The sequence below is a fragment of the Rosa chinensis genome, chromosome 6 (assembly GCF_002994745.2).
Source record: "Rosa chinensis cultivar Old Blush chromosome 6, RchiOBHm-V2, whole genome shotgun sequence".
Taxonomy (NCBI): Eukaryota; Viridiplantae; Streptophyta; class Magnoliopsida; order Rosales; family Rosaceae; genus Rosa; species Rosa chinensis.
The window spans coordinates 14,608,431-14,623,843 of record NC_037093.1 but is presented as its reverse complement, the minus strand read 5'-3'; the positions used below and the strand labels follow the sequence as shown (position 1 = coordinate 14,623,843).

The 15,413-nt window shown below is 37.7% G+C and overlaps 1 protein-coding gene across 1 annotated transcript; it reads left to right on the top strand.

The window, feature by feature from the left end:
• Window positions 1-291: 291 nt before the first annotated feature.
• LOC112171144 (kinesin-like protein KIN-12D) lies at window positions 292-14,679 on the top strand. The gene is made up of 38 exons (XM_024308372.2): window positions 292-488; window positions 584-1,271; window positions 1,428-1,583; window positions 1,671-1,754; window positions 2,366-2,485; window positions 2,579-2,692; window positions 2,777-2,869; window positions 2,974-3,134; window positions 3,253-3,327; window positions 3,433-3,520; window positions 3,605-3,663; window positions 3,786-3,849; window positions 3,951-4,016; window positions 4,097-4,282; window positions 4,638-4,742; window positions 4,845-5,080; window positions 5,165-5,234; window positions 5,329-5,394; window positions 5,622-5,666; window positions 5,763-5,842; window positions 5,947-6,025; window positions 6,302-7,942; window positions 8,059-8,508; window positions 8,765-11,257; window positions 11,346-11,453; window positions 11,546-11,667; window positions 11,754-11,841; window positions 11,996-12,070; window positions 12,166-12,408; window positions 12,518-12,616; window positions 12,890-12,964; window positions 13,058-13,116; window positions 13,246-13,357; window positions 13,447-13,557; window positions 13,691-13,861; window positions 13,975-14,040; window positions 14,144-14,263; window positions 14,371-14,679. Exons 2-38 carry the CDS (start codon window positions 585-587, stop codon window positions 14,506-14,508), a joined length of 8,805 nt encoding a protein of 2,934 aa, XP_024164140.1. The 5' UTR covers window positions 292-488; window position 584; the 3' UTR covers window positions 14,509-14,679.
• The last annotated feature ends 734 nt before the right edge of the window (window positions 14,680-15,413 follow it).

The window sequence follows — 15,413 nt, the reverse complement described above, 5'->3', positions numbered from 1 at the left end:
TAATATCTTTTCTTGAATTTCTCCTAGTAATTTCACTAATTTCTAAATACTCAAAGATTGTTTATTTTCTGGTCGACGGGGACTAACGTTGGTGTGGGCTTGGGCCCCTCCATATCCCCCTCTTTGTCCAGATCATAACCCGAAATTTCCAAATCTTATGGACATTGTAACGCGTAGCCGTTGGCAATTTGAATTTGTTGTCATAACTGCCTTCTTCCATCTCTGACCAAAATGCCCCCACAATTCAAATCCCAATACCGCGACTCTCCCTCAATTTCAAATCCAGATCAAATCTCAGCCGTCCCTCTTTAGCTTTTCCCACACTCCCAGTTCAAAACCCCAAAACCGAACCACAGTCACAGTCAAACTCTCAGAAATGCTCAGAGCTCAAAACCAAGCTGGACGGAGAAGAAGACTCGAGATTCATCACCAAATTCAAGTATAGGACTTCGCCCGCTTCGGATTCTGTTTCTCAATTCGTCTTTCAGGTTTGTAATTCCATCCACAAATCCAAATTTTATATCAATCTGCTTCTTCAGAAACCCTAATCTCTTTGTCTCTGTGTTGGATTTGTGTGCATCAGGATGATGAGGGATTTTAAATTGTTGCGATCGAATTCGGGAAGAAAAGAAGAGGCGGAGAACGTGCCAGTGAACACTAAGGAGTTAGCGGCGACGGGCCGAACAAGCTCGGAGTCGTCGAGAGCTCCGTTTAACCCGATTCAAGACCCGGCTCAGAACCCTAAGCCGGAACAAGAGTCAGGAGTCCGGAGTAGGGTTGAAAAGACGCCGACTAAAGCTTCCAAGGCCAAAGCTTCCGATCCGGGGTTGCCTCTCCGGACACCGGAAAAGCACGGTGCTGCGTTTTCGGCTCGGAAACGGTTCGGGTGGGCTCAGAGGAATGATTCGGGTGATTTTCATGAGGATGGGGGTACTTGTACGGCCCAAGTGAGCAGAGGAGGTGGTAATGGAAATGGGGGTTTGGCAAATTTGACTCCTCGGATAGCCAGGACGGTTGGGAAATGTGGTTCGAGTTATTCGGAGAGTAATTCGACACATACTACGCCAACTAAGAGTGTTTCGAAGCCTCCGAATTCGGGGTTTCGGAATAAGGTGGATGGAAGTGTTGGTGGTCGAGGTGGGAGCTTTGCTGCATTGTACAAAGGGATTCCCATTTCTAGTGGTCCTTCTACTACGGTGGTGAATTCGGTTGAAGTACCTCACTTTGATCTCAAGGAAGACACATCTTTTTGGATGGAGCACAATGTACAGGTAAAAAATCATCTTTGTAATCCAAATTTTCCATTTATGTCGAGTCTAATGAATATTAGGACTTTATGTTGTGTTATTTGATGATCAAAGACAATAGAATTTGCGCATTTTTGAGTAGTATATTGCAAGTCAAGCTAATGTGTAAGTTTGTTTTAGGTTCTTATACGTGTGCGTCCTCTGAATAGCATGGAGCGAAGTACACATGGTTACAACAGGTGTTTGAAGCAAGAAAATGCTCAGACCATTTCTTGGATTGGCCAACCAGAAACTCGATTCACATTTGATCATGTAGCATGTGAAACAGTTGACCAGGTGTGGGTTGAGTCAAGGTTACAATATGATATCCATTTTTATGCCTTTAAACTGTTAGCTTTGGTTTGAATTTTGAGAGTTTCGCAGGAAATGATTTTCAGGACGGCTGGTTTACCAATGGTAGAGAATTGCTTGTCGGGGTATAACAGCTGTATGTTTGCCTATGGTCAGGTAAAGAATATAGTTAGGTGCTGTTTAGCACCAAGTACTGTTATGAATTTATACTTTGAGATCCATGAACTTTCTCTACTTTTCTGGACTTAAAGTTTGATGTTGAGACAATTATTTTAGGACTGCATGTGACCCAAATTGGTTTTACATACGTAATTACTTGAGAATATGCCTTACCAAGTTACCACCTAGCAGACAATGCAAACTTTTGTACCAATATTAAGGAAACTAATATGGCTTAAGTTTGCTTTTCTCACTGCTTGAATTTCATATTTTGTGCCACTAAATGGAAGCATAGATATATCTTTGAAGCCAACCTAGTACAATATGTTTAATCTAGTTACTCTATAGAGTACGTTATTATAGTATATCAATTTCTTTTTTTGAGTCTACCCTATTGGCCTATTATTTATATTATTACTTGGAATGATCATGCTAGTATGAATCATATAGCAGACATGTTCCAACTAATAAGACTTAACACGGATGTGTATGCAATAGCATTGCCTATGACCCTCGAAACTCAATGACTTTCTCACCGTTAGAGCTTCTTGTAATCCTAGTTGCTTCGTTTTTCCAAAGTGTTCATACTGTGGGCTTTGATCATGCAGACAGGAAGTGGGAAGACATATACCATGCTTGGGGAAATTGATGATTTAGAAGATAAGCCCAGTCCTCATCGTGGAATGACACCGCGCATTTTTGAGTTTTTATTTGCAAGGATTCAAGCGGTAATATTTTATGTTTGCTAGTTTAATTTTAAGGTTGTGTGAGAATGTACAAGTTTTTCACTATATCCTTCTACTTATTCTGTGTATATTCAGGAAGAGGAAAGTCGGAGGGATGAGAAACTAAAATACAATTGCAAGTGCTCTTTCCTAGAAATTTACAATGAACAAATTACGGATCTCCTTGATCCCTCTTCTTCCAATTTGCTTGTAAGTTGATTCTTCTACAAGTGCCATGACCTTTGATTGTCTTGTAGTTTTTTCTCATTGTGTTATTGTTTGTTGTGTTTTAAGCTGCGGGAGGATGTGCAGAAAGGTGTTTATGTTGAAAATCTCTCTGAATTTGAAGTTCGTACCGTGAGTGATATTTTGAGGCTACTAATCCAGGTTCACACCATTAATCATAATCTTGCTAAGATTGTGACATGAATCTCTCTATTATTTGCGGCGTGCATCACTAACTGAACTAAATTGTAATTTGTTGTATGTAGGGTTCTTCAAATAGGAAAGTTGCTGCAACAAATATGAACAGAGAAAGTAGTCGTTCACACAGTGTCTTCACTTGTGTAATTGAGAGCAGATGGGAAACGGATTCAACGTCTAACTTGCGCTTTGCTAGGTTAAACTTAGTTGATTTGGCTGGTTCAGAAAGGTATGGTATCAATCCCAACCTTGTTTAAAATCAGGACTCATCTGTATAACATTACCCCTTTATAAAAAAAGAAGAAGATCTGTATGACATTAACCCTCCGCCCTTTTACTCTTTGTAGGCAGAAGACTTCTGGTGCTGAGGGTGAGCGGTTGAAGGAAGCAGCTAGTATTAATAAATCATTATCTACACTTGGGTATTTTTATTTTTATAATTTACATTCCTTTGCTTTTCTTATACAATATTCATGTGTTTCTTGTTTAAGATCTATTCGGTGATAATGGGAATGTGCCTTTTGTAGTCATGTCATCATGGTTCTTGTGGATGTGGCACACGGGAAGATAAAACACATACCTTATAGAGACTCTAGGCTAACCTTCCTTTTACAGGTTAAGTGTAATTTCATCTATTCTGCCTTAATCAGTCTTAGTTTTCGTAGACATGATTTTAATCTTGGTACCAAATAATTGCAGGACTCACTTGGTGGTAACTCAAAAACAATGATCATTTCAAATGTCAGCCCTTCTATCGGGTTTGTTTTTCATCTATAGTCATTTGGTTAACTGCTTGGACTTCATTTTCATTTATACACTTGGCCGCAGAACTTGAATGAACCTTTTTTAACAATTTGACTTATTCTTCGTTTGGCTACAGTTGTGCAGCTGAAACGTTGAACACGCTTAAATTTGCCCAGCGAGCAAAACTTATTCAAAACAATGTAAGCTTCACACAAAAAGCAGTGTTGATAAGCTATATCATTGAATCTGTTGAGCATCAGTCGATTATTGAATTAATATATTTTCTTGTTTCAACATGCAGGCTGTGGTGAATGAAGATTCTATAGGAGATTGCGTTGCTCTACAACACCAAATACGACTTCTAAAGGTGGATCTGGTTGTCTATATTACATGTGTTTTCACGTATCAAATAATTATAGTTAATACAATGGGTGATTTCTGGAACAGGAGGAGCTCTCCATTCTTAAACGTCATCATGTCTCCCGGTCGTTGTCATTTGGTTCCACCAATTTTGAAGACAGTCAAGTCCAGAAAATTGATTATATTGGAAACATATGTAACATGGACCTACAATGTCAGGATGATTTTCTTGATAATGATGTGAAAGGAACTGTGAGAATGTCCACCAAACAGGTCTGCTTGCTTTGCTAGAATAAATTTTTCATATACAATAGCAATTTTATGTGTTAGAAGAATGTTCTGTTATTGATTAGGAAAATTATATTAGCATATGCTGTCTATGTTGTTTCTTCTTTGGCATTAAGCTAAATGTTGCTGTTTCATATTAATGACCTAAAAGACGTGCACTCTGTAGGAAAGCATCAGATATTCGCATTCTCAAACAAAAATAAAAAAATAATTCATCACCCATTAGCTTCACATATTCCTCTTTATTTCCATTCTTTTAGTTGTAGGACTGCAAAACTGCGTCTACTGTGTTTCCTGGTAATACAATCTGAACTTATGGCTGAAAATTATGGTGAATCAGTTAAAGTCTTTGGAGAAAACACTTGCCGGTGCCCTTCGCCGGGAGCAAATGGCAGAAGCCATCATCAAGCAACTTGAAGTGGAAAAAGAGCATTTGAACCGCTTGGTATATTGGGAACCTTTTTTATTTTATTTTTTCTTAATTGTAATTCTTTTTGAGTGTTTCCTCTAAACCATGGCTTGACTCTTTACATTCATTGCTTCTTAGGTTTGTCAAAGAGAGGAAGACACTAGATCCACTAAAATGATGCTTAGGTTTCGGGAAGACAAAATTAAAAAGATGGAGTCACTACTGAATGGTTCTATTCCTGCGGAGGCTTATTTACTTGATGAGAACAGAGCACTCTCAGAAGAGATTCAGCTACTTCAAGCTAAACTTGATAAGAATCCTGAAGTGACCAGGTTTGCATATGAGAATATAAGGCTTCTGCACCAACTTAGAAGGTAGTATCTGTTGACATGAATCAAGTTAAGACCTGTTCTGTTAATTATACCCATCCCTTAATTGTGAACATGTGGCATTCATAGGTTAGAAGAATATTATGAGGAAGGAGAGAGAGATTTACTCTTGGATGAAGTATCGAAACTGCGAGATCAGGTACTTACAGATATATAACAAAGTATCTTTGGTTCTCTTCTTGAGATTTTATTTTGGTTCAATACACTTGAATAAATGAGGATGTTCTTTTCAGCTCCTTCAATTTCTTGATGAACCCTCGAAGCAGCATAGCAATCCAAATTTTAGTATGGAAGCTCAGGTTGGTTACTTCAGTTGAAGTTTTTACCTCTTTATATTTCACATTTCATCCATTTCCAGAATATATGGTGGTAAATGGGGAAGGAAGATGGGAGTGGCTTTCTATTTGCTCCTCATGCATTTTATGTACCTCAAATTTTTCAGGAGTCAATTGCAGGCCCAATATTTGTTTATGTTTGGTTTGAAATAACTTTTTGTTGCCTAATTATATATCTTTCATTGAAGCAGGAAGCCATGTGCACCAACAAAGAAAATGATCCTCTCAGTCTGAAGGTTCAATTTAGTCCCATCTTAGTTTTCTACAAAACATCCAAATAGTACCTTAATTAGTTTTCTCATATCCATATGTATGATTTTCATTCGTTTCAGTTAAAAGACACTTGTGAAGAGTTAGATGGATGCAGGCGCAGTTTAAATGCTTGTTTGGAGGATAATGCAAGACTCAGTCGGTTAGAACATTCTTTCCTCCTGTTTTTCCAATTCTGGCGGTCTTTGGTTCTCTTGGTTATTGCTGTTTTTCTTATGTAATTTTCTTCTTTCCAAATTGTTGCAGAGAAATTGATGATCTACGCAAAATGTTGAACTCTCTCAGATCTACACCCATTCATCAAGATGGTGATGCGGCTTCAGAGGTATATGCATATATGACTTGGTTGGTTTCCTTGACTGTTTGTAGTATGGAACATTAAAAGAAGGGGAGACCAATATACTTAATAAAATGAAGAGAGAACATAGACTTAATAAAATGAATCCTGTGGGCCTAATTGTATAGTTCTTTATGCGACCAATAGATTGTGACTACCTGGTTTATATGGTTTGTGTGTGTTTTGCATTCTTCACATGCTTTAGATTCCTGTGTTCTATGTTAATATTACTTTGACTCACTAAAATCTACCCTTTGATTTAAGGTGCATAATGCTATTCACATTGAGGAGATAGAACGGGAACATGCAGAAGAAATACTGAGTTTGCAGCTGGAATTGGACATAGTAAATATCATTTTAAAAGAAGAGAGGACTTCTCAAGATGAAACAGTATTTTTCTTAAATAGAGATCTTCAGCTCGCAAAAGAAGAACTCTCTCTCAAAAGCAAACAACATGATGATGCAAACAGCAAACTGCAAGAGGCTAAGTGCATCATTGCAGCTTTTGAGACTCAGCAAATCATGTCAAACAATGGGATGGAAGACTTGAGGAATAGTAACAGCCGTTATGTGCAGCTTTTGAGTAAACAGGAGCTTGAACTAAGGGTTCTAAAGGAGCAATGTACTTCTAAGGAGTTTTCAGACTTATCACCTTTAAGCAGTTCAAACAATCATGACTCTCCACTACATGGAAAATTGAAGCGGATGCAACATTCCCTTGAAATGGCCAAAAGAATGAATATGTGTTACCAAAGTGATCGTGCATTTCAAGTGTCTAATGCAGAAGAAATGGAGGAAGTCCGCAGGCAGGCCGAGGCTGAAACTGCTGAGGTAATTGTCTGTATGCAGGAAGAACTTGGCATGCTTCAGCAGCAGGTCCAAGACAGCCAATTAAAAGAACTGGAGGTGAACAAAAATGTATTGATGCTGGAAAATGAACTGAAAGTGGTGAAAGAGAAACTGCACAACTTGTATGCAGATAATGAAAGGTTAAGTAAAGAGCTTGGAGAGAAAGATGGAGAAATAAGAACATTATCAGAAGAATGGACATTATTGTCCAGTGAGATTGAAGAAGTTCTTTCTGGTGGATGTGAGGTGCTAGTTGATGCTTCTGATCAGCTTAACCTAATATCCAACTCCTTTCCAGAGAAAAGAATTTGGATTTCTGAACAAGTTGGCAGGGTTGTACGGATCGTCTCGGAAAAGGAATCTTTGATTGAAGACCTGAGGAAGTGTTTAGAGGATGCAAATAACAAGAAAAGTGATGTTGAGTGCATGCTGAAGTCTCTGAGAGGAGCAGCACTGGCCATTACCGAAGCACACCAGCAGGAGTATAGTGAAAAAGAGAAAGAAATGCTCCTTTTGTCAACTCAGTTGAACACAGAGACATCTACTGTGGAAAAGCTGGAGAGTAGAGTGAAGTTGCTTGAAGACCAGATCAATAAAACGTCAGTCTGTGCAACAGTTGCCTTCATTGTTGTGAATAGCTTAGCAGAGACGAATCGTAATAATCTTGATGCATTAGAGCGTAATAATATTCAGCTTAATGAATCAGAAGAGTTGATCTCAATGAAGGTTTCCCTTCTCAGTGATCAGGCCACTGTGATAGCAGAAGCTGAGAAAAAAATTCAGTCTCTAAGTGGGGAGCTTGCTGAGTGCGAGAGAACCTGTGATAATCTAAGAAAGGAGCTTTTTGAGGAGCAGGAACGTGCTTGCACCATGGAACAGAAGCTTGAAGATATTGAAGAAGAAAACATTTCGAAGACAAAGGAGAAATTGGCTGAGCTAAAAACTGGTGTATCCACACTCAGGTCATGCATGAACCCACATGTGGAGCATCATACAAGCTGTGAAAAGGATTCACAAGTAGTTTTTAAGAATTCTGAAGGAGAAGGTGGAGGAAAGGTAAGTTATATTTTTTTGGCTTTCTGATAGTTTCGTCTTGAGGTTCACTTCTAGGTTGTAGAGGAAATCTTTAGATTGTTCTATTTTCTAAATGCTATACCTCGATACTGTTGCAGATAGCTACAGAAATTGTGCAAGACCACAATGGAAGTAAACAGTATGTCGAAGACCTGAGTGCTAATATTTCTGGGTGTTCTCTTGATGTGGAGAAGAGTATTTGCTACAATCCATGCACTCAGGAATATATGAAGCCTTCCAAGGATGTGTGTGGTAGAGAAGTGACCATTATACTTCTGAAAAAGGAAATAGAAGCTGCCCTTGATAGCTTAAAACAGGTACAGGCTGAGATGGACAACCTACGTGAAGAGAACAAAGTGTTGTGGATGTATGAGAAACAGAGTCGGGATAGCATGAAAGTTATTGGTTCGCAGGTTCTTAATCTGCAATCAACCATGAATGAAGTAGAAGTGCAATTCAAAGTGAAGTTGGAAGCTCTCAATCACAGACTAGAGGCATTTGAACAGATTGTGCAGGAATCTGGCTCTCACTGGTGCCAAACAAAAGAAGTAAGTTATATTAGTTTTAGATTAGTTATTTTTTTCTTTCTCATGGGTTATACCCTACTCTATGACAATAATTTCCTATAGCCTATGTGTATCAAACAAACAATAACTTCAAGTGACAATATCGTACGGTTGATCTTAGTCTTTCTCTTATGCTTCTTTCCTGTCATAATTGTAAACATATGCATACTCAGTTACTCAGTCATGGGTATATTTTGGTATGACACAACTTTATCAACTTCTTGTTTTCTCCTCACAGTTGATTAAACTAGAAGTTGATGATGCAAAGTTAGTTTCAGCCCAGAAGTCTGCTGAGGTCGCTTGCATTCTTGCTAAGTTTGAAGAGGCTCAAAATACTATGAAGGAAGCAGATGTAATGGTCAATGAACTGATGATATCCAATGAAAAGATGAAGCTTGAAATAGAGAGGCTGAAGAATCTAGAAGCCTCATTAAACAGTGAGAGGGATGTATTACTGAATGATGTCCAAAGCTTGCAATCTATCAATGATCTGAGCAATCAGAAATTGGAAAATGTTGAAGAGTTGCTTGCATCAGATGTAATGGAAATGAAGGCTTTAGTTGTAGAGTTGGAGGGCATGCTTGCAGGCTTCCAGGGTGCTTACAAGGAAAACTTCATGCTTTTATCCACTGATTTCTGCAGTGTGAAGTCTTTGCTTGCAGATTCCTCAAAGTTTGTTCACTCATTGCTTGAGGACATCTGGTCTGACATAATTGTGAAGGATTGTGCTGTGTCAGTGCTACACCTCTGTCACATGGGAATTTTTCTAGAAACAGTGACTGGGCTGAATGTAGAGAATGGTCTGCTTCAACACGGACTGTGTGAATCTAGTTCTGTTGTAGCTGATCTGAGGGAACACAATAATAGGTCAAAAAGAGAGCTTGAGATGTGCCAGATTCTGAAGGGGAAATTACTGGCTGACATTAAGACCAGTCTTGATCGCATCTCTAGAAAAGAAGAGGAAGCTGGGAAGCTTGATATGAAGGTGACCACTTTTGAGAAACAGATATCAGAACTACAGGTTCAGGAGGAGTTAATGTTGCAAAGGTCTAATTATATGGGATCCCAGCTTGATATTTTACTGAAGGACTTGGACTTAAGTAACTCAAACTTTGGCACATTGATGCTAGATCAAGAGAAATTGCTCAAAGATAAAGAGAAGGCACTCGAGTCTCAAGCTGAGTGTCTAATGATAGATTGGTGTGCGAAAGACTTTGAGTCACTTATCTTGGCATCAGAACTAGAAGAGATGGCTATTCACAAAGCTGACATGGGGAGAGAGAATATAGCTTGTTTTGCGATGCTGGAAGATTTCAAGAAAGAAGTGGTTCTTCTGAAGGTTGATGCAATTTTTAAAGAACAGTTCTTACTGGATGAAGAAGTAGAAGTTGCTTATCTCCAAAAGAAAGTACAAAAGGAGAGGGAGGACCTGTTGTTACAGCTGGAACAAAGTAATTTATATATTGTACGTATAGATAATGCAAACAAGGCTCTTGAACAGGACATTCAGTTGTTGAATGATGTTGCTCGTTCGAATGATGCTTTGAAAGGTGAACTTGGTGAAGTTAAGAAATCAGAGGTGAGTTTGTTGAACCAGGTTCACGTACTTGAAGCTGAATATCAAAAGCTAAAAGAAGATTTGAACATCAAGGAGAGGAGTTCAGAACTATTTTCCAGTCAGATTTCTGCCCTGGATCAACAAAACCAAAGCTTGCAGAATGATATTAACACGTTACAGACCTCATCACATGGACTTCAAGATGCATTAAAGAAGAAAGATGCTGAGCTTAGCAGAATGAACTGTTTGGAGATGGAAAATGACTCGCTTAAGATTGAGATAAGGAAGTTTGAGACAGATACTGATACACTGAAGCGGGAGAATGTTCTCTTCAGAGAACAACTTCGGTCTCTCAAGAAAAGTAGGGAGGAAGTCCTGACCATGTGGAGTGTGACAGTTAAGAATTGTGTTGATTCTATGGAAACAGCTGATTCGATAGGTGATAGACTGCGCAATATTATAAAGGAAGATGGTGCCATGATTTTGGACAAAATGTCTGAAGAAATATATGAAACTGTGGACAGTGTTATAGAGCAGTTTGATTTCTTAGAGTGCCATACTGAGGAGTTGGTGTCCGAAAATCTGTCTCTTCAGGCCGAGTTACTGAGGAAGGATGATGTTCTCAAAGGTTTGTTATTTGATCTGAGCTTATTGCAGGAATCTGCATCTAAAAATAAAGATCATCAAGATGAATTTAAGGAAGTAGTAGCTTCCTTGGAAGCTTTAGAGGATGAGCTTTGTGTAAAATCGTGTGAGCTTGATGAGGCCAATTCTAATATCCAAATGCTTGAAACTCAATTGCAGGAGAAGACTGACTTAATCTCTCGTCTTGAGTTGGGTATATTACAAAAGCATGAATCTCTGAATGTCCTATCCAGTGAAAATGTGGAGCTGAGAGCTCGTATTGAAGATGTCTCAGCAGCACATAATTCTGGTGAGAAGGAGTTGACAGAGAAGCAAAAGATTATTGAGAGCTTGAAAATGGAAGTCCTGGAAATGAGTAATGCTCTTGGCCTAATGAATGACTCCAATGAATCCCTGATGAGCAATCTGAATGAACTAGCTAGTGAGAGGGATCTTCTCCACGTTGAGATGCTAAATTTGAAAGAGAACCTGGAAAGGGAACAGGCACGGGCTGATGAATTTGAAGTGATTGCAAATGAAACTCAACAGGTGCATGCTTGTTTAACGCAAAATGTTTATTTTTATTTAGCTTTTTATTTGACATCTTCTGATTCTAGTTTGCTGCCCTGATTTTCAGATAGCCGAGTTAAGAAAGACCTATGCTGATGAAAAAGAGGCAGAGGTAAAGCTCTTAGAGCAGTCTATAGAAGAGCTCGAACGTACTGTCAATGTGCTACAAAATAAGGTCAATTTCAAGTGCTTTTAAGTGTTATGAATCTTGTTCTAGTTTTCTAAATTATTTATCCTCACATGTATTATGTATTCTCGCTTATTTAGGTTGATATTGTCAAGGAGGAGGCTGAACGGCAACGGTTGCATGGAGAAGAGCTTGAATCTGAACTTCATGCCGTAAAACATCAGATGCTGAATGTTGAAAATGCTAATGCTGACATGAGCAGGTTTGTGGATGATCCTCCCATCAAGTTTACTTATAGACCACTGTTTTAATAAATAGAAACTAAAATGTTTTAATTTTACATAATAGACATATAGATGAGAAGGAGAAAAGCATTCAAGAAATCCAACGGAACGCACAAATCCTCGAGAGGGATATAGCTGAGAAGGATGCAGAGGTGAAGTTCTTTTGCTTATACTACATTTAAGTATTTAACTCTTAACTATGATCTAAGCTGCCAATGTTGAACCAAACTTTCATGATATGAACGAGTACCCAATTGTATCATGTTATCATTATGTTGAAATTTCATTGCTGTTTTTACTTGACAGATTGCCCAATATAAAGCACATATCTCTGAGTTAAATTTGCATGCAGAAGCACAGGCTTGTGAATACAAGCAAAAGGTATAGTAAAAGATTGCATTTGTTTTTTTGTTGTAATAATATTGCCTGGCAGCCTGGCTTATGTCCAATTATGTAACCCTAAAATTTGGAAACAGTTCAAGGCATTGGAAAACATGGCTGAAGAAGTCAGACCCGAAGGCCATACGACTCATGCCATAAGTTCTGCACCTAACAAAACAGAGAAATATGCCACAAAGTCTAGAGGCTCTGGTTCCCCATTTAAATGTATTGGATTGGGCTTGGCACAACAAATAAAATCTGAGAAGGATGAGGAACTTACGGCTGCAAGGACCCGCATTGAAGAGCTTGAATCCTTAGCATTATGTCGACAGAAAGAGGTAGGTCTATATTGTTCTATGCAGTGGACATCAGCTTCACTATAAGCATTAGTATTTGATTTAAGTTGTTCACATTATTTTATCATAATTTTATTCTTTTGTGATGCAGATATTTAATTTGAATGCCAGATTAGCTTCTGCCGAAAGCATGACCCATGATGTAATTCGGGATTTACTGGGAGTCAAGTTGGATATGACCACTTACGCGGTACATCATATAGTTCCAAACTGTTGTCCTAACCAACAATGCTATTAATATGCATTACAACCAGTATAACAAATATAAGAGATATACTATTGTTGCTTTGTAAGGAAATCAGCATGCAAAAATGAACTGCCCTTACGCAAAATGATACAATGGAAACAGAAAGAAAAGGATCTTTCCTTGCCATATTTAACTTCATAACTGAGCTTGAACAATTACGTTTCCATTTCATGAAATATGCTTATCTCACCGTTACCCTTCTTTTGTTAATGCTAGTCACTATTGGATAATCAACAAGTGCAGAAGATCACAGAGAAGGCCCGGATTCATAGTTTTGAATCTAAGGAAAAGGTATTCACTTTTGAAAATATGAAATTTGGCAGGACGATTTTCTCTTCTTTTTCTTTTTGGGTGTTAATGTATAAACTTTAATCTATTATTCAGGAGCAGGAGGTAGTTAAGCTGAAGAAACAGCTTAATGAATTCATTGAGGAAAGAAGAGGGTGAGCACGCTTCAAACTACCAGACTTAAAAGTCTTTATTTATCTATCAGTTATTATTATCATTACTATTATTGTTATTTTCTATGTATCTCCCATGTGTCTTAAGTTTCTTTGAGCTTCACATTCCAGATGGCTAGAGGAAATTGAACGAAAGCAGGCTGAAACCATAGCTGTGCAAATTGCTTTGGAAAAACTTCGACAGCGAGATCAGTTACACAAAACTGAAAATGAGGTGCTCAAGGTAGAGATTGTATTTTGGAAATAATATACTTAAGTAATGTGAATATTCATTCTTTTGATATCTTAGCTTACTTCATTTAATCCTTGTAGATGGAGAACATAAATCATAAAAAGAAGGTGAGGGAACTTGAAGGAGAAGTAGATAAACTGTCTGGGCAGCAAAACATCCAACAAAGAATCCATCATCATGCAAAAATCAAGGCAAGATACTACCAGTATAAATATACATGCCAATTTAGTCTTTCTAAAAGCACATCATTAAGATTTTCTGTAACTATCATTCTTTTTCTAGTCCATCTAATTATGTTATATGCTTATATCTATAATTGAACAGGAAGAAAATCACATGCTAAAAACCCACAATGAAGAACTTAGCACTAAGCTTCGACGGACAGAGGTTCTTCTATCACGTTGCAAGGAAGAGCTTGCTCGCTATCGTGCTTCCATTGGGAGAAACCCTTATGTTGATTTTGATGAGGAGCAACGACTGAGTAACAAAGTGAAGGTTAGTAGGGTTTTGTTACTTTATACTGTTTTGTAAGTTGTAACAGATAGAGAAAAGGTGCAATTTCCACCCTTTTATTATGATTCCTGACAATATATGTGAATTTGCTACAGGAAATTGAGGAGGAGAAGTTGCAGTTAGCACAAAAGTTATTAGGCCTGTGTACTAGTGTTCTAAAGGTATGTTAATTCACACTGAATAAGGAATTAAAAACCAATGGAGTTATGATAGCTCCGTTTAAAACCAGGACTGAATTATGTTTCCTTTTGAACTAACTTTCAGGCTGCTGGAATAACAAAACCAATACCCCATATAAATCCTTCCATTGCGGAAGAGGCACTCGAGCAACTCAAGACCAAAGTTACTTCATTGGATAGAGAATTGCAAGATTTAAAGTTTAAGGTATGTACGTCAGTTTATCTTTGATAGTGTCTTTTTTTTTTTTTTTAAGTAGATGTACATTGCTATGATCTGAAAAACTGTTTTGTTTCCAATTCTTTTTGTTACAGAATAAGATAACCAGTGAAAGACTTCGATTGTCAGAGCTCATGCCACAAACTTCGCCAAAAAACTCAAAACCAGATGAGAATTGCCAGACTCCAAGAAGAATGTCCCAAGCTCCATATTTTTCTACTTTAGATCGATGACTGTATTCTTAATGTAAAGAATCATATATCTGGTTAGCTTTCTGCTAACAATTATAAGAATGAACACAACCAAAAGGTCTTATTTGGTAATTAAATACCGCCCAAAAGCTTCAGTAGTGTATGTATATCTTGTGCAGTTGTGTAAATAGATACCCTGTAACCCTGAGTATAAGTTAATGTAATTTTTTTTAAATTAAATTCTGTTCCTCTCTTTGCATGTTCTACAAATTCCACTGTTTTTTTGTGTGTGGCCATTTTAGGCCTCCATGTAACCAAAAATAGGCCACCTTTTTTTTATTTTTTATCTTTTTTATTGGATAGATGGGATCCCAAAATAAACAAGGATTAACTGATAGTGTTATGACAGATTTTCCCGAATTTCACTCAAATCATGAAGAAGAGAATTGATAACTTGAGAAGGAAGTTGCTCCGTATAGATGATGCCTATATCACCGTCCATGTTATATTTGGATAGAACGTCAGCAATCATATTAATTTCTCTATAAACATGTGAAATTGTGCATTCTTCAAAACCAATCTGCATTTGCAAATAGCTACTAGTAATGCTTTTTAAAATATATAAATTATCCACACTAGAATCAGCATTTGGACTAAAATTTCAAATTCGCATTCAACCACAATTTTGGAGACTTTTAACTGTATAGTCATCTGCAATCCAATGAGCATCCCCCAAGACTCAGGCTGAAGAAGTAGAACATATTAACCCCCTTTATCCATGTCCCATTTTGGTATTTAAGTACACCCCCGGAAAAAATAGGCCACTATTTCCATTATGGCCCAAAGTAGAAAGTTGAAAACATAGGGGGATTGGAAACCACACCTCATTTCTTGAGTAATTATTAGTAATTGTTCAATAGACATGTGAATGAGAAGAGTGTTGTTTG